The following is a 24,545-nucleotide window of genomic DNA, read 5'->3' as shown; positions in this document are numbered from 1 at the left end:
ACAGCATAGGGGTCAGCCTCGTGCTGAGTTACTAGCACACATTCCCTGCCCTTGAACACCACCCCCTCCGGACTGGGTGGCTCCTTGAAGGAGGAGGCACACCTGAGCAAGCCTCAGAGTCATTGTGACCCTTGTGGAATCATTGTGACCCAGGCTAAATGCACCATGGGTCACAGAAAACAAGTTTCTTTTAACCCTTGAAGCGCTAGTTTTTAGTGTTACGATTGATGGGATTTTGCCAATGGGGAAACTGAGGGTTAGAGATTGAAGAAACCTGCCCGTGGCCATACCAGGAGGTGGTAAAGCCTCACTGACCATCACCTTCTGTAGAACTCAGAGGTGGATGGGAGTTAGAGAAAGAGCTGGGAGGGGCACCTATTCTGGGGTCCCCCGGAGACCTCTAGCCAAGCCCACCAGAGCCCCTCCAGCAGGAGGTAAGCTGGCCCAGGCACTCTCCTCCCCAGCACAGCGTTTCCCTTTCTGCCCCTGCCCGGCCCAGGCCATGGAGCTGCTGGTGGAGAAGGCTGTGAGCAGCGCCAAGGGGCCCTTGAGCCCGGGGGGTGCTGTGCGGCGGGTGCTGGAGTGTGTGGCCTCTGGGATGCTCCTGACAGGTCAGTCCCCGTCGGCAGGGAGCCCACACCACTGGGCATGCAGCAGACTGAGGTACAGGGGGAGCCTCTTACCAACACTCGAGAACATCGTCCAACCCGGGGGTCGGGCGGGGAAGGAGGGGCCCAGACATGCGCACACATCCCCAGGGGGAAGAAGGGAATGGCTCAGTGGCGAGTGGAACTCACTCACCTGCAAAGGAGAGGAAGGGTCCAGTGCAGATAGAGCAGGTGGGGGGAGCCCCCCCTGCCCCGTCTGTAGGCCTGGCACTCATTCTGTGATGGCAACCCTCCTTGTCTAGAGGCCCTGGCTGTCACTAGGTGATGGCCTTGGTGGGAGTATTTCACCGGGAAACCAGCAGACACTCAGAAAATGGCCTACGTATGGAGAGGTTCACCACGGCGTGGCTCCCAGTAGCAGAAGGGAAGAGAAATCATGTACGCTCAGGAGGTGGCAGGGACAGAGACAGTGTTTTCTGGCCAGTTTAGTGACATGGGATGGTATGTCATGTCACTCATGTTGAGTGAAAGTTGAACAGACACCCTGGGTGTGACATAGCTACGTGCTCAGGCACACACCCACAGCAGCAGAAAGGGGCTCTGCTGAGTGTGCTTTGGGGGGTATAGGAGGGGTGGCCCAGGGGAGAAGCCCCCAGGGGAGAGCCTGCGCCAGCCTGGGGCATGTGGCTGTGGGTACTGAGGGGTACAGTCACAGACCCCATTCTTTAATCCTCTGAGGCCTCTGGTGGTGGCAATCTTTCATGAGGGTGCTCTGTCTTCTTTGCCACCCCCATCTCACTTCACAAAGATGGGCCTGGGCTCCAGGATCCCTGTGAAAGAGACCAGACGGACGTGCTCATGCCCATGACCCTCCAGGAGCGGGAAGACATCACAGCCAGCGCCCAGGTAGGGTCACCGGCCCCTGTGGCTCCCCAACTTGGGTCCAGCTCAGCCACACAGTGGACAGCGCGCTGGTCCCAGTCCATTTCCAGCAACGTAGCATCCCAGGAAATGTTCTGGGCTTCCCTTTCCCTGTCCCTGCAGAGATAGGTGGCCTGCGGGAGGGTGGTCATGGGTGGCAGGACTGTTTCTGGGGGCACACCCAGCCTGGCTGAGTTGAAGCCACCACAGTGATAAGGCACAGACCTGGGGCCTCACCGGCCCTTGGTATGGTGCCCCCACCTCCCCCCGCCACCCCCTGCCACCCCATGTTCCATAAATATACCAGCTTGTGGCTGGCCAGCCTCAAGCGAAAAAACAGCCCCAATCTGTGGTTTCCCTTTGGTTTGTAAGTGTAAAAGAAAGTCTCCCAGGGGTACAAAAATTACATTGGGCCCGACATTCAGAAATTATCTGAATGGAAAGAATCAAATTTCTTATGATCAGAGCCAAACTGGGCAATGCAGGATTGGGGGTACCTGCAGTGAGGCAGGAGAGCTCTGGCGTTCCGGGGGCCATCCTGGGGAAGTCCTGCCCTTAGTGGCCGAGCAGTTCCCCATGCAGTCCTTCAGGCCTGATGGTGACTGAGCTCACCGTCAGGTGAGAAGCATATTGTCAGGGACAGGAGGACCGGCGTGCCACCACGCCATGGGGCTGGGTGAGCCAAGCACAAGCAGGAGGGTTCTGACCGGCTGTCTGTCCCCAGCACGCCCTGCGCATGTTGGCCTTTAGGCAGATCCACAAGGTCCTGGGCGTGGAGCCCCTGCCACCACCCAAAAGCAGGCCAGGGCTGCGCTTCAGGAAGAGGCTGCAAGAGGCAGACAAGGCCGAGGGAGGCCCAAGGAAGCAGGCCAGCCCGGTGGAGAGGGGCTGTGTGAGTGGCCTCGCCCCCACAACGGGTCCTGACGTGCCACTGAGTGGACACTGTATCCCCGATGTTGGACAGTTGTGTTCTTCTTCCCAGTAATGTCTCACACACGGGTTTCTTTGAAAGTGCTTGTGCTTTGACCAGCAGTGAAATTGCATCACGCGGGGATGAAAACCTCTGGGTGGGGCAGCTGCTTGGTGTCCCCAGTGCTGAATGGAAAGTATTGACGCTCTAGCACAGTGACCTTGAGGCCTGGCTCTCTTGCTGACTTTAACCTCACCTGGGGATACTACGGGTATGGGTTTATAAACTGCTTCCTGTGGCTGCCCCAGACATGCATGGACTTAAAGTCACCAGGGCATGCCCACCTGCGACCCGTCATCCTGAAAGCTAGCCCGGGAGGCAGGCTAGGGAGAGTCGGGGGTGGGGGCCAATCTCAGGGGCACACCTGGGCCCAGCCTGCTCCAAACACAGCACCCCTCCCACTCACCATCCTGGAAATGGCCCCTCATCCCGGGGTCTGCTGAGCCTCAGCTGGACTCCTCTGCCATCCCTGCTGTGGGGAGGGCAACAGGGCTAAGTGCTCCTGGACCCCCGCCCCCCCTGCCCTGGAGCAGCTGTGACCTGAATCTGCCCTGACTTCGGGACTCCCGCCCCACCCCGACCACCGAGTGCCTTCTGCCTGCAGGGGGGTTGCTCTGTAACACCTCATTTGGGGCCAGGCGTTACCCATTGTCTTCCGTGCTCCCTGCGTAGGTCCAGCCTTTGTGAGTCCAGGGCTCGCTTCTTAGGAGCAGGTCTGGGGGCTGTACCTAGTGCAGTGCCCTGGCACTGGTGGGCATGGGCGGGGCCCCTACGGAGCCCCTGTCCTGCTCTGTCCAAACCTCCCTTTTTGGCAACCAGTTTTCTTGGCTGGCATTAAAGGAGAAAAGCTCATCTTTATGCCAACTCGGTCTAGAGTCACTTGATTCCTTTGATTTTGTGTCTGTGTTTAAGGGATGGTCTCTGTGCAGCTTCACATCTGATGTCTGTGTAGAGCTACCTGGAAACTTGGAGGTCAGGGAAATAAATGCTTCTTTTCATGGGGACCATTCAGTCCTTTGCTCAGGGGACCCTGCTGGGCTCTCAGGTCTCTGGGCAGGGGTGTTCCAGTTGCTGCACTTCTCCCACAGATGAAGCACAGGGACAGGGTCCAGGCATCCTTCACCTCACAGGGGGAGGAGCTTCACCCCCTACACCCGCTTTCTCCCTTTGATCCTGGCAGGCGACTCTGCCATTGACCCAGCTGCGCAAGCTGTCCACCACCACACCTGGGTTCCTTTGTGCTGGGGAACTCCCGCCTCTACGCTCCATCCACACTGTCACTCTGCCGCTTTCTGCCTCAATAACTCCACTGCAGACTCATCAGTCGCTGCTTGTCATCAGGCCAGCCCATCTTGTTCCCGCCCCCAGGGCCTTTGTACATGCTGTTCCCACTGGGTAGTAAGCTCTTCCCCTGACCTGTGTGGCCATCAACTCCCCCCTGCCTTCAGGTCTCAGCTCACATACTGCCTCCTCAGAGAGGCCTCCTTGACCACTTCAGCCTGCCACATCACTGACTAAAGTCACCCGTTATCTACATCTGGCCCATAGTTCAGTTGGTTAGAGCATCGTCCCAATGCACCAAAGTTGTAGCTTCCATCCCCGGTCAGGGCATGTATAGGAGTTAACCAGTGAATGCATCAATAAGTGGAACAACAGACTGATGTTTCTATCCCTTTTTCTCTCTAAAATCAATAAACATTTTTAAAGTTAAAAAAAAGAATGTAAAAAAATCATTTGTTATCTGCCCCCCAGGATGTGAGTTTTCTGTGGACAGGAAATGTATCTACCTCACTCACCATGCTGTCCCCAGGTTTAGAACACACCAAGTACATAGTAGCTCAGTAAATACGATAAAGGCTTGAAGCCATGCCCAAACACAGGTCTCATAAAAGGAATTTGCCTCCTGGCAGTTAGGAAGACACCATTTGTTTCTGTCTCATCCCAAGAAATTACTGTGACAGCCCGGGTGAGAGTCTTCAATTAGGGCAGTGGTGGTGTGATGAGGGCATGGGAGAATGGCTCTGTCTTCCAGATAAGACTTGGCAGGCGTGCGTCACAGCTGCACCTGTGTGCGGAGCCCTGCGTCCTGCCGCTGTGCACCACACGAGCACCCTCAGATTCACTTCCTCCCTTACATCCTGCCAGGGGCAGCTCCTGGAAAACACACCACCCACCACCGTTCACCAGTCCCTCCCTAGCTCCCGGGGAAGATGGATATTGTCTTTGCCACTAGGTAGTTTAACACCAGTTCTGTTGACAGAAAATTAAATCTGCCCCCACAGTAACTCCAAAAATAAATAAATGAAATTAGGCTACGTGACAGCAAATCAAGTGGTGGGTTAGCTGTGTATTCAGTCCAGATGGATGAAACGTCTGGGCGATAAGCTCACTTGAGGCCTGAAGAGTGGGCTTTCCTAATCTCTCCAGCCCTCTTTCCGCTTGTCAGAGGACTCCGGGACAGGCCGGCGAGAAGGCACTGTGCCGAGCTCCTGAGAAGCCTGACTGCCTCGAGGGGAGAAGCAGCCTGAGACAGCGAGCAGGACTTTGGGCTTCAGGATGCTAGCTGTGAGCCTGGTTGCTAGGAGACTGCAGCCTGCGTGTGGGCGAGATGACGTGAGGTGTGTGGGCAGGGCTGGAGCTGAACCTGGCAGGCAGTCCTGGGAAGACAAAAAAAGGAAGGGCACATCTGTTGGCTTCATCTGCAAAGTCACAGATAATACAGAAAGATAGCCAGGAAAATGCACCATGTACCCTGGTCCAAAAATAAGTCACACTTGGTTAGCGGGAGCATCTCCAAGGCTCGGCTGGTCCCAGTGGCTTGTTTAGGAAAATGTTGGCTCCATCTTCTCCTTGGTTCTCCATTAGCTTGGCTTCCAGGGCTGAGAAGATGTTGTGGGTAAGTAGACTAAAGCTCTGCTGAGGAGACACGCTGAGGACCTATGATTCTCCTCAAGGTGGGAAGGGCAGCCCCGGGGGCTTGTCGGGGGGGGAGTAGCACCCTGTTGATACCTGCCCAAGCATGGAGAAATAAAACGTGTTGGGAAACAGACCCTTGCTCACCCATGTTCCCAGCAGCATTATTCACAAAAGCTTAGAGGTAGAAACAGCCCAAGCCTCTACTGACAGATGAGCAGATCAACAAAAGGCGGTCCATCCAGACAGTGGAACACTCAGCCTTTAAACAGGAGGAAGTTCCGACCTGTGCTACACCGAGGATGAACCTGGAGGACATCGTGCTCCGTAAAATAAGCCAGACTTATTTTGGCTACTATGAAGAGATGTAATTTTTAATAGCTGCATAATATTCCACCAAATGAATACATGCTGATTTGTTTAACATTCCCCTCCTATCAGACATTTAGATTGTTTCCAAAAGTTATCAATTATAATGTGGCAAAATGTTTCTGAACAGCGGGGATTCCGTCCCTCCCAAGCATGGAGTTTCTGGTCGAAGGCATGACTTCGGAAGGCATCTGAGGCCCCTGGGTGGAAGCTGATGCCCCGTGAGAGCTCTGCCCGGTTCCATGCTGCAAAGGAAGGCGCCCCATGCACTGCCCCCAACGCTGTGCCTTCTCACTTTCAAAGTTTTTTTCCTGCACATGGACATAAGTTTAACCGGTTTTCTTCTGTGACATTTACATTTCCTCCATTCTCTTACTCAGCCCGTGTTTGTGGGACACCTGCTATATGCTGTGGGCATTCGTGTCTTCCCCATAGGGATGTGGGGAATTGTTCCCTGTGCAGTCAGCAAACACCATCCTCCCTGGGGAAGCCAAAGATGAACCAGAAGTTGTTACTTCGTGCAGTGAGGGGAACTTTGGGCCCCGGGCCCAGGTTAGCCCTTGCACGTATTAGCTGTGGGGTGTCAGGACAGCTCACTTTGCCTCCTTGAGACTCTGTCAAAGCAGATTAAAATTAGTAGCACCAACCTTACAGAGCAGTGGGGAGAACTTAGTAATAAAATGCATTTTCAACTCTTGCTGCAGAGAAAGGCTCAGCCTCAGGGTCATGGACGTGATGGAGGGCAGTCGTGCAGGCGAGAACCAGTGACTGAAGGAAAAGTCACACGTGGAACAGTGACCCCAGATGCCTTCCCCGTCTCAGTTTCTAGCACTATGGCCGTCAGGCCGTGAGAAAAGCCCTGCAGATGCAGCTGTCGTTTGGGAGGATCCCCTACAGTGGCCAACCCCCACAACGTCACCTGGGGGAAGCCGCCCCCATGGCAAGGAGCTTCCTGTCGCTCTGTAGCACTCTCCGCATACATGCTAGTCAGTGACCCCTGAGCAGTGTGGCTCAGTTGGTCGGACATTGCCCCACAAAGTGAAAGGTCTCTGGTTCGATTGCTCGTAGGGGCACAAGCCCACTTGCGGGTTTGGTCCCCAGTTGGGACGTGCACAGAAGGCAGCCAAATGGTGTTTCTCTCTCACGCTTCTTTCTCTGCCTCCCTTCCCTTCTCTCTAAAAATAAATAAATTAAATTGTTAAAAATACATACATACATACTAGCCAGTGAGGAGACTACAACCCAAAGAGAGAAGTAACAAGGAGGAAAGAGACAACAGAAAACAATTCCAGGAAAGCCCTTGTGCATATTATTTAACCTCCGAGAGCTGACAGAAGACACAGAAGCCAGGAAACGTGTTTTAGGCTGCCTTTTGAACAGGAACATTCAAAGAAACCAAAGGGAGCCCCTGGAAATTAAAAACCTGAAAGTCAAAATGTCAACAGAAGGGTTGGATGAAAAAGAATGAGAAGACAAAAAGAAAAAAAAATGCAGGCAAGGACATTAAAAGAGCAATCCAGGAAGTGCCTGTATGTGACAAAGGAGAGTCCCACAAAGAGAGAACAGAGACAATGAAGTGGAAGAAGGCGTCGATGACGTCCTTCGAGAAAGTTCTCTGGGAGTGGAAGACACAACAGAGCCCACTGGCTTCAGCACAATGCGTGCAAAGAGACCCCCCCCCCAAACCACACTGCCCACGTGCAGGATGTGGAGAATGAGAAGACTCTGCAAGCTTTCAGAGAGAGAGAGAGAGAAGGAAGCACAAACGTGTGTGAAGCAGAGGATGAGGGAGCAGGACAGTTTCGGGTGTCTAGCTGCCTGAGACTGGAAGCTGGAGTATGTGAGGTGAGAGAGACCACCCAGCACCCAGCACGCTGTCCTCAGCCAAGCAGCCTATCTCACAGGAGGGTGGAAGGAGACGCTTTCTCTGGGAAGGCTCAAGGGGTGCACCTCTCAAAACAAGGGCACAAACCGAGAAACGGGGACCTGAACTCAAGAAATAGGTGCTCCAGCCCAGGAATCCTTGCATAGTGAGGGAGAGGCCAGGGCCCCCACGGGGCACAGCCAGTCCAGAGTGGAGAAGTCGTTTCCACTGGGGAGGCTCGGGGTGAAAGAGCCACAGACACACAGAATAAAGTAACTCCAGAGAAAAAAACTAAATCCTAGAACATAAGTGTTTCTTAGTGTACGTTGCTCCGCGTGAACAATACTTTCATATAAGCACTAAATATTTATTTAAAGCGAATACTTTGCCTTCAGGAGTGAGAAGTCAATGGGCAACGTCCAACTGACAAGAGATTTGTAAACAAATTGTTTGAAATATGGAAGCAAATGCCAAAGAAATATCCAAAAGAAGCAGCAATAGAAGCCCTTTGGGAGTGGAGCAGACATGCTTTGTTTAAAAACAGTTCTATCACTGGCTGGTGTGGCTCAGTGGATTAGGCACTGGTCTGCAAACCAAAAAGTCGCCGGTTCGATTCCCAGTCCAGGGCACAGGCCTGGGTTGTGGGCCAGGTCCCCAGCTGGGGGTGTGCAAGAGGCGACCAGTCGGTGTATCTTTTACACATCGGTGTTTCTGTCCCTTTCTTTCACGCTCCCTTCTCCTCTCTCTAAATAAATAAATATTTAAAAACCAGCTCTATAAGCTTAGCACAGTCTTTTTTTTTAATTTTTAAAAATTTATTTATCTTTAGAGGGGAAGGGAAGGAGAGAGGGAGAGAAATATCAATATATGGTTGCCTCTCATGAGTCCCCTGCTGGAAGCTGGCCTGCAACCTAGGCATGTGCCCTGACTAGGAATCGAACAGCGATACTCCGGTTTGCAAGCCTGAGCTCAACCCACTGAGCTACACCAGCCAGGGCAGCTTAGCACAGTCTTAAGTACACAGCAAAACACTACAAATATTGCTATTATTAATTTTGATAAGAAAACACATACACTTGAGGGGCTCACTGCCAAGTCAGGGAGCTTTATAGACCACAGTTATAAGAGCACTAGAGAGCTTGCCACATGCCGTGGATACCAGCACGCTCAGATGGAGAGGTGCACCTGGGAGGTCAAGTAAACTTTCAAGTGTGCCTATTCAGAAGAAAATAAAGTTAGAGAGACTAGAGGTTAGTAAACTACAGCCCACTTACCATCTGTTTTTATGCATTCTGTGAGCTAAAAATGGTTCTTCACATTTGTAAATGGCTGGAAAAAATCAAGAGCCATGATATTGGATGGCATGTGAAAAGTACATGAAGTTCGAATTTGAGCACCCATAACAAAGTGTGATTGTAACAGCACGCCTGTCACATGCATGTTATCTGTGGAAGCTTTTGCACTACAAAAGCAGAGTTGAGCTGCCCAGCGAGAGAGCACTGGGCCTTCCCAGGGAGCATCTGCCAGCTCTTGAGTCAGAGGGCAAGGGTCAGGAGACAGAGGATGGAGAGGACCAGGGAGGGCCTGGGGACGTCTTCTGGCAGACACATCTTGCCTGTGGCACCTTGTGGGTCCTCCACTCTCCTTCCTAGGCCTTTGCTCTTTCATGGGATTCTATGCATTTGCTCTGTGAGGGTCTACTGTGTGCCAGGCTCTAGAGATAAATTGTCCAAGCCAGGGCGGCCCTGCCCTCCCTCACGGAGCACGCGTTCTTCAAGGGGAGCGAGGCAGGGCAGCGGTGGTTTGGGCTTGGGTGGCAGGTGGTCACTAGGGGTGCTCAGAAATGGTCTCCTGGTGGAGCGGAAATGCTGAGAAGGGGCCAGCCTTGAGAGGAGCTGAGGAAAGGATGTAACCAGAGAAAACAGTACCTGTGAAGGGCCGGAGGCTGGACTGTGCCTAGAGCAGTTGAGGACCACAAGTGAGCCAGGGAAGTGAAGGGAGCTGACAGGTGATAGTGGCTATGGCCGCACCAGGCAGGCAGTGGCCACAGTGAGGAGCTTGGATTTCATCCTAAGCACAGCGGCAGTGCCACGGGAAGGTTGTATGCCAGAAAGTGACATGGACTCAGCTCACACAAGCGTGCACCTGCAAGCGTGTCTGGGAAATGGTGCGCCTGGGTCCACCAGCAATACCAGGAAGGCTGGCTGAGGGGTGTGGGGGGAGAGCAGACAGCCTTCCACATCAAAAGCAGATCACCTCCGGCACCCTTTGCAGGATGCCTGCAGGCCCCCTTTGTTCCACAAGTTGAGAATGATCCAGCCTGCTCTGGTTGCAAAGCTAGTAATGCAGCATTTTTCCTAGAAAGAGCAGAGAGTTCCTCCGAATCCCTGAGTCCCCTGGCAGAATGGGGAAAGCTAAATTTAAAGATGTGCTAATTGGGACAGTCTGATCTGGCCGTGTGCTCCAGCTGAGCCATCCCCACATCTGGCTGCAGCTGCCCTGCCCTGCTTGCCTTCCAGATCCAGAAAACAAGATGATGGACACATTCTCTTTGGAAGTTTATCATGTGCTCCACACCTTATGATGCACCAGCACATGGGCCGTGGAGCTGGATAGGCCTGGGTTCAAAGCCCAGCCCACTTACGTCCTGTGACCTAGGGTGAGCCTCAGCACTCTCTGAGCCTCAGCTTTCCCATCTGTGAAATGGGGATGAGAGTGCTTGCCTCACAGGTGACAGACACTGCTCATTCTTTCCCCTCCAATAATCATTGGCTTAAAAAATATGTTCTGCACATCTATTATGTGCCAGGTACTGAGACATAGCAGTGAACAATACCATCCAAAGTCCCTACACTGGGGGGCTGATGTTCTACAGAGCACACAGCCAGGAAACAAGATAAACAAGTACGATATATGTTCTGTCAGACCATGGCAGCTCTATGGAGCTACAGGAGAGGGGATGTGAAGTATCAGCAGGTTGGAACATTCTGTAGGGTTGCTGCAGTTGCTGGGTAAGTGTCCCAGGCAGAAGGCAGAGCTAATGCAAAGGCCTTGAGGTGGGAATGAGCCTGAGAGTTCTGAAAAAGTGGAAGCCAGGGTCCTGCTTCCCTGTCTTCTTTAGCTTCTGTTGCAAAGACCACAGCTTTCTTTGCTTCTGTATTTGACTAGAAAAGTCTTTAAATGAAGAGATGTACCCTTCTCTGCCAACTTCCTGTTTTCTATTGGCTGAATGGAGGTGGGGTGGCTGGAGCCCCAGCAGCTATCTTTGATCATGAGGTGGAGGTTCGAGTGGTGAGCCAGGCAGAGCAGCACCTGCCAGGTCCCTGACACTCCCAGGATTGCCTTTCTCAGAGAGCATTGGTTTCTGTCTAATTGAAGCCTCCAGCACTTGTTGTCTTCCATGCCCTGTAGCCAATCCTAATCTTAACTGATGCATTAATGTAAAGTGCCTGTGACATGACTCCCTTTGTTAATTGCCTACAGTGATTTTCATCCACATTTGTAAAGAAGAATAAGGAATATGTCCTGCTACCTTGGCCGGGGTAGCTCAGTGGATTGAGCACGGTCCTGTGAACCAAAGCGTCGCCAGTTCCATTCCCAGTCAGGGCACATGCCAGGGTCACAGGCCAGGTCCCCAGTAGGGGGCATGAGAGAGACAACCACACACTGATGTTTCTTTCCCTCTCTTTCTCCTTCCCTTCCCGTCTCTCTAAAAATAAATAAATAAAGTCTTAAAGAAAAAAAAGAAATATGTCCTGCCTTTGAGAAGTTTACTATCCCATTGGAGGAGCCCGCAGGCCTGTACATCTAGTCCCAGTCAGCTGTAATCAAGCAGCCTTGCCTCTCTGAATGTCAGCTGCTCCAGTTCTGAAAGGAGAGAATTGGGCCCTGGCCAGGTAGCTCAGTTGGTTGCAGCGTTGTCCCAATGTGCTAAGGTTGCGGGTTCAATCTCTGGTTGGGGCACATACAATAATCAATCAATCAGTGCATAAATAAATGCAACAACAAATCAGTGTTTCTCAAATCAATAAAATTTCTCTAAAAGTTTTCAGAATGAGAGGATTGCCCGCACCCTGCTCCCCATATCTCCAGGAGTTTGAAGAGCAGAGGGTTAGGCACATCACAAAAGTCAAAATAGGAGATAAAGCATGAAGAACAGGGAGACTTGGGTGAGCAAAAGAAAGGCCTTCAGGGGAAGGACAAGGTGGGTCCCTCCCAGTCCCTTTGTTGCAAGTGTCAGAAGCCACCTGATCTAGTGCACAGAAGGCAGATTTATCCGATCATAGAAGGGACATCCAAGAAATTCATCTCCCTCATCTGACTCCCAGATTCTACATCACAGAGACTGTCCATTTCAGCACCCGACTCCGGTCCCATTTTAGGAATTCTTTTGGTTGCAAGTGGCAGAAACCCCCTCCTGAGCAATCAGAAAGCAATGACCGGCTTCCTACATTAGGCCTGGAGTGAACTCCAGGGGTGGCTAAATCCAGGGATTTGAATTCTTCCCTCAAGATTCAGTCTCTGTGTTTCTCAGCTCTGCTTCCTCCAGGCTGGCTCCTTCTCAGGTAGGCTGATGGGTTCAGTCACCAAGGCCAGGCCCCTGCCCCATCACACAGTGAGACAAGACAGGTAGTACCTCCAGTGAGGGACCCTTTCAGGGCATAGAAATGAGGTCTGGCTCCGAGAAGGGTAGGGGTGTCTGAAAAGGCTTAGTGAGGTGTCTGAAAAGTGAGGCCAGTTGAGAGGGGCACAGGAGGGTGAGATGAAGATGCTGGCCGGTGGGGGAAGTGCATTCCAGGCAGAGGACCACAGTGCAAAAGCACACAAACTCCTGCCGTTCGGAGCTGCCAGGCTATTGGTGCTTGGTGGGAGCAGAAGCAGACGAGGCCACAGAGGTAGCTGGAGCCTGAACATGAAGAGCTCTGGATGTCAGACTGAGTGTTTTGGGCTCTGTCCTGCAGGCAGCGGGAGCTATGGGAGGATTTAGAGCATGGAGGGACCATAGTCACATTTTCCTCTCTTAGTGACGAAGTGGAAGGTGAATGGTAGCAAGGAGAAAAACTGGAGGCAGCCTGCAGATGAGGGAGGGGGCTACTGTGTCACCATCCTGCACCAGATGTGTGGCCCAGGGAAGGTCAAAGAATTTCTGGAATCAAATAGACAGGATTGAAATGTGGAGGGTGAGGAGCCTGGGACTAGGGATTTCTGGCACCTGATCCAGTGATGTGGCTTCAAGCAAGAGCTAGTGAGTCCCCCGGCTCTTGGCAGCAGGCAGGAGAAACTCGTGTTGCCACCTCTGGGGACTGGAAGACCCATCAAGTCTTTGTAATTCAAAGCAGCCAATTCTTGGTTGCCTCAGGGATGGGCAGCTTGCCTCTTCCATAGTTCTGACCCAAATAAACCATGAACTCAGATCTACCCCTTTAGAATTAGGCACCGCTCGGTGCCCTGTGCCCACACCCTGGAGGGCTTCCTGTACACTGGGCCAGCCCTTTGAAACTCAGCACTTGATGCTGTCTCCTTAAGTCTGTCCTTTCCCTGTCTCACCACCTTTGCTTCCTCTGATCATGGGACAAGGACCCCCGCAGGTCCTGGGCAGGATGTAGGTACTCAGACACTGAGTACCCATCCACAGAGGGAGAAAGCCAGCCCTGTCTTCCTGTCTCTGACTGCATCCAAGAGAGTCTCCGCCAGGTGCCAGGGCATCTTAAATGCTTAGACGTCAGCTCCTGCTGGGGCTGAGGCCACAGGGGTCTCTGGAGAGAACCTAACGATGCTGTGGGCTTCCGCTTTGGCTATCTTCAGGCCCAATTCCTATTTCTGACAAGCGAACATGGTTTGCCATGTATGGTGGGCCTTCATCACCTGATGGAATGCCAGCTGCAGAATCCCAGCCCCATGCTGGTGACTGTGGGGAGGGGCGGGGGCTGTCCCACAGGTCCCTGGAGGAGCTGTTCTGAGACTTTTGGGACTCTCAGGGGGCCCTTGCTCAGCAGGAATGTCCCCAGAGGACCCTCTGTGCACACACTACCACCACTGATAAATCCCACCGCCAGGCAGGAAAGGGGTACTCTCCCACCCTCTCTCTCCAGCCCACCTCCCTTGCTGGAGACAACCTCGCTGCCCATTGGAGGGTTCCCTTCTGGAACTTTCCCCACCAATGTACTTTCTCCTCCTCTCCTATATAACAAAAATGGGATCATGCCATGAGCACTGTGTCCCACCCTGGTGGTGGTGCTTTTCAACAGCTGTAGATTTCATCACCTTAACACACAGTTTTCTAGTTTTTGTCATATCATATTCCACAATATGGATATTCTGTGATTCTAAGAACTGGGCCACTGTTCCCCGAAATCCCATGGTGCTTTGGAATCACAGCCCCTAAACCTTTTGGGGTAGCAGAAGATCAATTCAGGACCGATGCTGTCCGGGCACCTTGGTTCATTACCCTCCCAGGTCAGCTTCCTCGTTGATCAAGTGCATTCCTGCATTAGAAGGATCAGTGAGGGAGGCCACGGAGGTCTCATGTGGAGACCTCCAGTTCCACATGATTTGTTCCTGGGGCTGGGGCTAGGGCTGGGGGCTGGTGCCCAGTGCCCTGGCCATCCAGGGCTCACCCAGCTGTCCTCTGAGAAGGAGGACAGCGCTGCCTGGCCCTACAGCGGATGAAAGGGAGGCCAAGTGAGGGGTGGTCCTGCCTCGGGCACAGCTGGGTCAGGCCCCACATTTATTTTCTAACGGAAGGCTGCTCCACCTGGAGACCTCCAGGTCCACATGATTTGTCCCTGGGAGCCCCAGTTTTCCCTTAATGATGATGATGATACTGACATAGCGGTGAACATTTTGGAGGTGGTTTCTCTGCATCAGGCACCAACAGCCCCCTACTGCAACAGGTGATTCGTTAAATGAGTCCCCGTTGGCAGAGAAGCTGAACCAGGGCGTTGGAATGCCGAACCAGAGGGTCCACTGTGTTGTCTGGGCTCTGCGGCTTGCTTACCTCCCCGACAGGCAGCTCACTCAAGCACCCCCCTTTCCTCGCATCCTGCGGCACCTGCTCCACGCTCCAAGGCCTCTGCCTTCCAGGATGCGCAGGGGGCGGTGTGCTCGCCCCGAGGCTCCAGGCCAGGGAGCGGCAAGAAACCCCTGAGAACCTCCAGTTCCCCACCCGGGCTACAGGAGAGAGCCTGGAACCGCGGAGGCGGGGCAGGGAGGGGCTAGCGGCAGCGCGCAGAGCAGACCGCAGTGCGACCGGCGCTAGGACCCGCGAGGGCCTTCAGGCCGCAGCGTCTCCTGCTTCCCCCACCCCAAACCACCTCCCCCCACCCCACCCCCCGCCCAAAATGAGGAAACGGAGGAACTTGCTCCAAGTTGTGCAGCCGGGGCAGCCTCGGGGTGCGCAGCCAGCGCGCGGGGGCCCTCCTGGGGGCGGGTGCGGAGCGTGGCCCGGTGACGCCCCCTGAACAGGTGAGCGGGCAGCGGGGCTATGGGGAGAGATCGCAGGGCGTGGAGAACCGGAGGGCTCCGGGGAGGCTCAGGCGTGTGTGAGAGGAGCTGGTGTGCGCAGAAGTATATGCGTCCGGAACGCGTGGCGGCGGGTACGAGGCTAGGGTGGGGACGGTTAGAGGCTTTCAGGCGCGGGTGGGGGGTATTTTCCTGGATAGGAGGTGTGCGCGTCTGCGAGTGCCTGGGTGTGTGTACCCGCGCGTACACGTGGAGGGATGTGCGCGTGTGACCGAGATGCGTGTGCGCGGCCCTGCGTGTAGCTCTTAGTGCCCGGGGGGCCCAGCGTATGGCGCCCAGGTGTTCAAATGTGGTTCTGTATGTGTTGGGAAGGGGGTGGACAGATAGGTTTCCAGATGTCTGAGCATCTGTGTGTGTGTACACACTCGTAGACACGTGTGCACACCTGTCTCTAGGTGCCTTTGCTTGCATACCTGCGTGCCTGTGGCTACCTGTGTCCGAGTCCCATGTGTTTTTCTGTGTGCTCATGTGTACGTGGATCAGTATGCGTGTGAGTACATGTAGGGGTGGGAATTTATGAGGGTGCACTCACCCCGAACAAGTCCCACTGCCCAGCCACCTGTGGTGGGGTCAGTGGGGGAGGTGGGGGTGTGTGAAAAAGTCCCCACCCAGGCAGCAGTGGGGGTCTTGTGTGTCCATCCTCTGGTGGGGCGGGGTGGGGTGGGGGGATTGGAAAGGTTCAGCTAGCCAGCCAGATGAGCACAGCAGGGCGGCACCGTCCCACTGGAGGGTCAGAGTTTCTTGGGAATGACCTTGAGTCATTCTGTATTTGTCTGGCCGCTGCCTACTCATCAAAAAGAGGAAGAACAAGGCTAGATTAGGTGGCACCAAGCTCCCCATGTGCCGTGTGGGCTACTGGGGCCTGAGCCAGGTGTCCCCCTCCCCAGCCTGTGACCATTTGCTCTGTGTCCATTTCTGTCCTCAGTTTCCCTTTGGGAACAACGGTGGGGCTAGGCTCCGTGGTTTTCTCACTGATGTTTCATGGCTTTGAAGGAACTCCCCTGGGGAAAGGCCACCTTCTCAAAGGGCTTGGAGAACCGATGTCTGGGACTCCCCCTGGGGATGCCCCTGGCTGTTGCCTTTACCCGGCCTGGGCTGGTGGTGGTAGTGATGGCCCCAGAGCTCTGGCCTGGCCTGAATCTGTGCTCTCCAGCTGGTCTCTGCCCCCTCCCCAGGTGAACCCTCGTGTTCTCCACACTGGGCACCCCTGCCCGTCCAGCCAGGATGCCCACAGTGAGTACCCCCGGCATGAATTCCTGGGTCCTTGGCCCTTCCTCAGCTCAGTCCACACCCACAGGGCCTGGGCTCCATGGGTGGGGGGGGTGTAATACTCCGACCCAGGCCCCCTTTAGCTGGTGTCTTCTAGTCTTCCTCTGTCACTTGGTGTTGGATCTCCTTCGCCTTTTTTTCCTGACCTGTTCTGAGTGCGCTGTTTGTGACTAATGTGTCCCTGCTGGCTGCTCCCTTCTTTGTCTTCTCTCCTCTTCTCTCCATTTCTTGTATTTTCTCTGTCTGTCCAATCTCTCTCTGGGGGAGGGCACCTCCTTCATGCCTCCTTTGGCCCTCTCCCCCATGCCTCACACCCAGAGGCGCTGGGCCCCAGGCACCCAATGCATCACCAAATGTGAGCACACGCGCCCAAAGCCTGGTGAGCTGGCCTTCCACAAGGGCGACGTGGTCACCATCCTGGAGGCTTGTGAGGTGAGCTGTGACCTGAGGGCCTGGGTATGTTTGGGGATGGGACTCTGCCAGGAGTAACCCGCGCCCCCCCCCCACCATACTGACCCCTGGTTCCCTCCCTGGCAGAGCAAGAGCTGGTATAGAGCCAAGCACCACGCCAGTGGGCAGGAGGGGCTGCTGGCTGCTGGCGCTCTTCGGGAACGTGAAGCCCTCTCAGCTGACTCCAAACTCAGCCTCATGCCGTGAGTTGTGGGTGAGCACTGAGATGGGGGTTCAGGGGGGCTTGGCCAGCTGGGCCCAACCCACCCTCTTGCCACTGCAGGTGGTTCCATGGGAAGATCTCGGGCCACGAGGCGGTGCAGCTGCTGCAGCCGCCGGAGGATGGGCTGTTCCTGGTGCGTGAGTCAGTGCGGCATCCTGGTGACTACGTGCTGTGCGTGAGCTTCCTGCAAGAAGTGTTCCACTACCGCGTGCTGCACCGAGACGGCCACCTGACCATAGATGAGGCCATCTGCTTTTGCAACCTCATGGATATGGTGGAGGTGCACCTGGACCCTGGACCCTGGACTCTGGAGCTGCATGTTCCCCAGGCCCCGCTCCATCCCAGCTGTAATGACATAGGGACCCACAGGGCCACAGGCTCCCCAGTGTGGAAAAGGAGCTGGTCCCCATGGACCACCCACCATAGAGCTGGTCAGAACCCTCCGGGTCCCACCTGCAAGGACTAGGTGGCTCCTTCAGGGACCCCCAAGTTGACAGCAATCCAGACACGGCCCCCATCCTTTCCCATTCTCATGGAAACCAGCCCAGTACATCCTGGGGGAACCAAACCCCTCTCCTTACGAGCTCATGTCCATCTCATCCAGAGCCCACCCCCAGGAAGGGGACAAGATGCGAGGGTGCCCCTGCTTAAAGGGGTCTGACTCACAGCCACCTCTGCCCACCCTACCCTGCAGCATTACAGCAAGGACAAGGGGGCCATCTGCACGAAACTCGGGAAACCCAAGAGGAAGCAGGGGACCAAATCGGCAGAGGAGGAGCTGGCCAAGGGTAGGAGTCTGTGCCCTCTCTGCCCATGTTTGCCCCACCTGGGGAGGGAGTGCCCCAGGGCTTGGCACACGGCCGAGGCCAGAGCACCTGTGCCTGGCACTGTACCTGGCACTGTAGTGGAAGGCCCAGGCTGCCCCTGGGTCAGGCAGGGGACACCCATAGATGCCAATCAGTACCAAATTGAGTGGATTGCCACACCTGCTGCTTCTTCCTTGTCCCCACCATCTGCCCTGTCACCTGAGCTAGAAACCTGGCCCAACCTCAACCCCCCCACCTCCCACATCCCCTTCACACCGCCTTCCAGCCTGGCCTCAGACCCTCCCGTCAGACCACCTCCTTCCAGGGGGGCAGTTCCTCTTCCTCCTGACCCCTGCTCCTGTGCCCCCAGAGGCAACCTGCTACATGAAAGCCCCCCCCCCCGCCCCCCGCATTGCTACCCTGCAGCTCCACTGCCTTCCAGAACTTCCCCTTGTGGCTGAGAACTTCTTTCCTGCCTCATCTACACGGCCCCTCCTTCATTCACAAGTCCCCCTGGTTGTGACTCATTTCTTCTCATGTGTCCAGTCTATTGTGCATTCTGTTCCTTTCACCCGAAAGGCCTTTCCAACCTCCGTGTAGTGAAATCATCAGGACTGAAGTCCTGAGGCAAAGGTCCCCAACCTTAGCCACCCCCACAGTCTTTTGAACCTGATGATTCTGGCTGTCTCTGTGGAAGCATGTGTCTGTCCTGGGAAAACCTGGACACCTTGGGAATGACACCTGGGTGGAGGCCAATGTCCCCTTGCCTGAGGGCTGTGCCTAAGGGCTCCTGACTTAGAACGGGAAGAGGCCTCCAGAAGCTGCTAGAGGGGAAGGTGGGGGAGAACACCGGCTTGAGACGGGGGGTCTGGGAGGCCAGAGCAGATTATGACGTAGAGTACTGGAAACTTTCTAAAGGTTCCAGAAGCTTTACTGGCCTCTATGTCTTGTATTTTGTGTGTGTGTGTGTGTGTGTGTCCCTGGGAGGCCAGAGGTAAAGCACTGGAAAAGGAAGAGCCCTTGGGGTATTGGAGGGACACAGTCTCCAGGTAGAAGAGATGGGCAGCCCCGAAGGGCAGGCTGTGTTGCCTTCGACCAGATGATAACCGGTGTGAGGAGTGGGGTGCCTCAGACATGCCCTTGGATCGTGGCTGGGAACAGCAGCCACCAAATGTGTGCCCACAGCTGGGTGCTGTGGGAGACACCACCTGGTGTCTCTCCAGGTGGCGCCCTGGATGGGAGGGGCTGGGAGAGCCTGTTACCCCTCTGACTAGGTCTTTGCCTCACAGCTGGCTGGTTACTGAACCTGCAGTATTTGACCTTGGGAGCGCAGATCGGAGAGGGGGAGTTTGGAGGTAAGTGGGGGCGTACGCTGGGGTCGGCTGAAGGAGGTGGGGCATTGTTCAGGATTTGGAATCATTGAGATGAATTCACATCCATATTTAATACCTACTTGCTGGGCGGCTGAAGACAAACCGTTCCACTCTCTGAGCCTCAGTTTCCTGCTCTGGGAAAGGGGTTGACAACAGCTGTCGTGAGGAGCGAAGTAACTCAGGTGGGCGTCCAGCAGACGTGAGTCCCTCACACTTCAGGCTCTTACACATGCTGGTCTCTGCTTGGAATGCCATTTCCTAAAATGGTAATTCTGGAAGGCTCTGGGGCTCAGATCTGCTGTCTTTCTCTGTAAGGGGCCAAAGTGCAAATATTTTTGGCCTTACAGGCCAGTCAGTCACATCGCTCAGTTCTGTGTGTGCAACAGAAAAGCAGCCACAGGCAATAGGTAAACCAATGGGCGTGGCTACGTGGCAACAGAACTTTATTAGTGGACACCAAATTTTGTATTTTCTATAATTTTCATGTGTTGTGAAATAACATTCTTTTGATTTTTTTTAGATTTTATTTATTTATTTTTAGAGAGAGGGGAAGGGAGGGAGAAAGAAAAGGAGAGAAGCATCAGTGTGTGGTTGCCTCTCACTTGGAACCTGCCTCTCACCAGGTTCCCAGGTGCCCCCACTGGGAACCTGGCCCACAACCCAGGCATGTGCCCTGACTGGGAATCGAACTGGCAACCCCTGGGTTCATAGGACAGCATTCCATCCACTGAGCCACACCAGCCAGGGAGCTTTTGATTTTTTTAACCATTTAAGAATATAAAAACCACCCTGCTGGGTAGCTCATTTTTTTGGAGCATCGTACTATACACCAAAGGGCTGCAGATTCCATTCCCAGTCAGGGCACATACCTAGGTCACAGGTTCAAGCCTTGGTTGGGGCACATATGGGGGGCAGCCAATTGATGTTTCTCTCCCTTCCTCTCTCCCTTAAACCCTCAGGTGAGAATTAAAAAAAAAAAAAAAGAATGTAAAAATCACTCTGAGCTCATGGACCTTGCCAAAAAACATGAGTGGACTGGATTTGGCCCTAGGACCAGAGTTTACAGACCCCTAGATTTTCTTTGATCAGGGGTTTGGAGCTTGTGTGGGCAGGGGGTGTCCAGGGCTGGGGGACACAGGCCTGGAGTTGGTGTACATGGGGGTTCGTGTGAGTGGGTATGTCCCTGTGACTGTCCCCATCTCTGCTGCGTCCTGGTCTCCATCCCACCCCGCAGCGGTCCTGCAGGGCGAGTACCTGGGCCAGAAGGTGGCCGTGAAGAACATCAAGTGCGACGTGACGGCCCAGGCCTTCCTGGATGAGACAGCAGTCATGACGTGAGTCCTTGGTAGGGGCCAGTAGCACTGGGGGCGGGGGTTCTGGCTGTGCCTTCACTCCCACTGTCCCCCACAGGAAGATGCAGCATAAGAACCTGGTGCGCCTGCTGGGTGTGATTCTGCACCAGGGGCTCTACATCGTCATGGAGCACGTGAGCAAGGTACGGTGGGGCCGGGGTGCAGGCAGGGCGTGGGGAGGCAGCCAAGAAGCCTCACACCCTAGTCCCATGTTCCCCGCTGCCGCAGGGCAACCTGGTGAATTTTCTACGGACTCGGGGCCGGGCCCTTGTGAACACCCCACAGCTCCTGCAGTTTTCCCTGTGAGTAGGGCCCTTGGAGGGCAGGGAGGAAACTTTCCAAGGTCAAGGGGAAACCAAGGCACAGAGCAGAAAGGAGCCTGGCCTTGGGAGTTTTTTACCTGGCCACTGGAGCCCCTGTGCCCCTCCCCCCCCCAGGCACGTGGCTGAGGGCATGGAGTACCTGGAGAGCAAGAAGCTGGTGCATCGAGACCTTGCTGCCCGTAACATCCTCATTTCTGAGGACCTGGTGGCCAAGGTCAGCGACTTTGGCCTGGCCAAAGCTGAGCGGAAGGGGCTAGACTCCAGCCGGCTGCCAGTCAAGTGGACGGCGCCCGAGGCGCTCAAACATGGGGTGAGTTACTCTCTGTCCCCAGAGACCTTGGAGCCTCAGCTCCACTCTGTGATCCTGGGCACGTGTCTTGGCCTCTCTGAACCTCCAAAGGAAATGGCTCTGCCTCCCCAGTGAGTTCTTGGCCTGTAGTTGTTCTTTTTGGTGCCCGTCTTCTCTCTCCTGTGTGTGACCCTGTCTGGGCCTCAGTTTCCCCATTTCTGGGCTCAGTGCTAAGGGCAAGAATAGCCGACCTCCTCCCTGCACTGAGCCTGAGCTCCACTCAGTCGAGGGGGCGTGGACTCGGGGACTGGAGTCTGGTAGGAAGGGACCAGAGGGAAGGACAAGCCAGGGGGACTCTTTGGAGGAATCAGAGACTGGAGCTGAAACCCTGAAGGGTTTCTCCTCACCCTGGTCTTGGGCCCACAGAAATTCTCCAGCAAGTCCGATGTCTGGAGTTTCGGGGTGCTGCTGTGGGAGGTCTTCTCGTATGGCCGTGCTCCATACCCCAAGATGGTGAGCGTGGTCTGGGTGGGGGAGGCACTGAGTCTGGGATGGTGGTGCTGAGCCCCAGCCCACACTGGTGTATCCTCTGCCCGCAGTCACTGAAGGAGGTGACAGAGGCTGTGGAGAAGGGGTATCGCATGGAACCCCCGGAGGACTGCCCGGGCGCTGTCCACACGCTCATGAACAGCTGCTGGGAGGCAGAGCCCACCCGCCGGCCACCTTTTCGAAAACTGGCCGAGAAGCTGGCCCGGGAGCTGCGCAGCGTGGGGGCCACTGGCCATGTTGAAAGGCAGGATGCTGATGGCCCCACTTTGCCCTGTGGCCAAGAGCCTTGACACTGCCTGGTGGGCCACAGGCCCCAGAAGATGGAGAGAGTAGGGGGCTCAGGGTGGGGACACAGGCAGGCCTAAGGAGGGTCAGGGCCAGCAAGCTGCCCATCTGGCTCACAGCACAAAGCAGGCCCTCCTGGGGGGCTCAGGGCAGTCCCTGGCCACCACAGATCTGGGGAGAAGGATTGGTACATTGATAAAGACTGGTCCCAAGAACTGTGGGCATCTGAGTCTCTCTCTGCGACCCCCAATACCCTCTCAGCCCAGGGGGTGCACACTGTCCCCCATCATCCAGTTCTGGACAGTCCACCTGCCAGTCGTCTGCCCAGCCGTGACCCAGTGGCAGCCACTGTGGGGATGCAGACCCGTGGGATGGAGCGGAGACTCCAGGCCAGGGGCCACAGCCATCCGTGCACCCATTGCCATCACCCACAGGTGCCCACTTTGGTCCTCTGTGGGTGCCACATTCAGTCCTCAAAGTTGCAACTTCTGGGTGGGTACCCAACCCTTGGGGTCCCAGACACAAAGGATTATGGGAGACTTGTCCCTCGGAGCAGGTGCACTGGAGCCAGGGAGGCTCTGCCGCTGCAGCTGTGTCCCTGTGAAGGATGTTCCAGTGTGGCCACCCACATTCTCCAGCTGTCACACAGCCCAACAGCCTGACCCAGTGACTCCAGAGGAGACTCAGGAAAAGCCAGCTGAGCTCTGACTGAGTGATTCACTTGGTTGGAGCATCATCTGCACCAAAAGCTTATGGGTTCAATTTTTGGTCAGCATATGGGAAGCAGCCAATGGGTGTTTCTCACATTGGTGTTTCCATCTGCCTTTCTCTCTCAAAAAAGTCAATGCACATATCTTCCAGTGAGGATTAAAAAAATAAAAGCCCCCTGAACAGCCTGTTCCAAGGCTCCTCCCCTCTTGTCCAATCAGGTGACGGGGGCTGGGCTCCAGGCATGCTGCCAGGTTTGAATTCCCACTTGCCCCCTAGCTGTGTGGCACGGGGACAGCCTCAGGCGAACCAGTGGGGCTGGTTCCCCTACCTGGGTCACCAGTCTCCTCTACTATCAGGGACCTTGGTGAGGTGGGATGGGGGGTGGAAGGGCCCAGAGAGGGGAGGAAGTGAGGAGCCAAGCGCAGAGCTGGTGCTGGTACTCAGCCACCCCATCTCCGTCCATGGTGTTCTCCGGGCAGCCTCCAGGGTGTCTGGAGGGGGGCTTGGGCCAGGCTGGATGCTGTCCCACCCTAGGGCCTCCCAAGCTGGGGAGGGGACACCAGGCCCGACACACCCTATCACCTCTGCTGACCCACCCTGCCTAAACTGGCCCTGAGCTAGACAAACGCCCAAAGGTCAGAGTGACCTGGAGTGCCTCCTGAAGCCTGGCCCACCTCCTGGCCTGTTTCCCCACAGCACCTGAAGGGGTTCAGTGATTCCTCCTGGGGCAGAAATTCCTCCTGCATGTGTGCATGCACACACAGCCGCCCCGCTGACTGATCCAGCTGGAGGGGCCGCCTCTCCCTGGGTCCGGCCTCACCCTGCCCCTAATCCAGCCCTCTAAGCTGACACAGCGTCTGCACCTTCAGCCACATCCTGCTAAATCTTGAAAGCCCCCTACACTTGACCCGGATCCCTCTGCGGCTTCTTAAACAGTGGGGTCAATTAGCTAATTGGGGCTTGAGAAATTGAGCAGCTTTTTAACATTTTGAAGTGATGAAGTAATTAGGGGAATTACCTGCCTGGCCCATAGGCCTGGCTGGCTCCCCCTGGCCACAGAGCCCAAAGCCTGCCTTATAGTTGGGGCAGCTGCTGTCTGCCAGGAACCAGGAAGCACTAGCTGCCCCTCCAACCTGTGATCAGGACATCTGCGGCCTCCCCAGCCTCCTGACCCCAGCCCACCCTCACAGGACAGTGGGGCCCCAGCTGGCCCCTCCTCTACAGCGGGCCAATTCCTCAGGGGCCTGGGTACGCCTTCTCTGGGTGTGTGTGTGTGTGTGTGTGCGTGTGCCTGCCACTCTCTCTCTCTTTCTCCATGTGTGTCTCTCTCCCTGCAAAGCCAACCTTCAAGAAGGATCTATCTCTACTTTCTCTTGGACTCGCTCCCCAGGCCATCTGAGGACCTGGGTCTTCCCCACCTGGACAATCTCCCTGCACTAAATCCAGCAACCGGTTTTCAGGCCTCACCTTGGCCCCCCATCCCTAGCCCCTTCCTCTTGGTTTTCAGAGCACCCCCTGACCGAGCCATCGAGTTCTTGGATTGGGGGGTTGGCAAACCAGTCTGAGTCTTCCCCTAGATCCTGCTCCAGCTCTTGGGCCACCTCCTCTGTGACAGTCCCGTCATCCACCTGTCCCCCAAACAGGGACAACTCCTCCCTCCTCCCTGAATCCCCCCCAGTTGATTTCCTGCCCCCACTCCTCACCATGCCCACTGCCCTAGCTCTTTCCTCCTCCCCGCCTCCCATCTCA

The 24,545-nt window shown here is 55.3% G+C and overlaps 2 protein-coding genes across 7 annotated transcripts in view; both read left to right on the top strand.

Annotated features, from left to right (window-relative positions):
• The window catches only part of ZFR2 (zinc finger RNA binding protein 2), a 40,627-nt gene extending 37,162 nt beyond the window's left edge, over positions 1-3,465 (top strand). For all 5 annotated transcript variants that reach the window (XM_037042547.1, XM_037042543.1, XM_037042546.1 and 2 more), the window contains exons 17-19: positions 500-611; positions 1,417-1,514; positions 2,254-3,465. In XM_037042547.1, coding sequence (XP_036898442.1) covers positions 500-611; positions 1,417-1,514; positions 2,254-2,514 — 471 coding nt within the window. In that variant the 3' untranslated portion in view covers positions 2,515-3,465. The remainder of the gene's footprint in view (positions 1-499; positions 612-1,416; positions 1,515-2,253) is intronic.
• Positions 3,466-14,802: 11,337 nt separating this feature from the next.
• Positions 14,803-22,300, top strand: MATK (megakaryocyte-associated tyrosine kinase). 2 transcript variants are annotated; one of them, XM_037042548.1, is made up of 13 exons: positions 14,803-15,109; positions 16,342-16,399; positions 16,754-16,867; positions 16,973-17,088; positions 17,169-17,388; positions 17,803-17,896; positions 19,204-19,269; positions 20,522-20,621; positions 20,698-20,782; positions 20,868-20,941; positions 21,077-21,272; positions 21,678-21,764; positions 21,851-22,300. In XM_037042548.1, exons 2-13 carry the CDS (start codon positions 16,391-16,393, stop codon positions 22,088-22,090), a joined length of 1,401 nt encoding a protein of 466 aa, XP_036898443.1. In that variant the 5' UTR covers positions 14,803-15,109; positions 16,342-16,390; the 3' UTR covers positions 22,091-22,300. The 2 variants fall into 2 exon arrangements, with proteins under 2 accessions (XP_036898443.1, XP_036898444.1); XM_037042549.1 differs by lacking the exon at positions 14,803-15,109 and adding an exon at positions 15,218-15,240.
• The last annotated feature ends 2,245 nt before the right edge of the window (positions 22,301-24,545 follow it).

Source organism: Sturnira hondurensis, unplaced genomic scaffold (assembly GCF_014824575.4).
Source record: "Sturnira hondurensis isolate 20B ecotype Veracruz unplaced genomic scaffold, ASM1482457v3 Scaffold0003693, whole genome shotgun sequence".
Taxonomy (NCBI): Eukaryota; Metazoa; Chordata; class Mammalia; order Chiroptera; family Phyllostomidae; genus Sturnira; species Sturnira hondurensis.
This window is presented reverse-complemented; position numbering and strand designations above follow the sequence as displayed.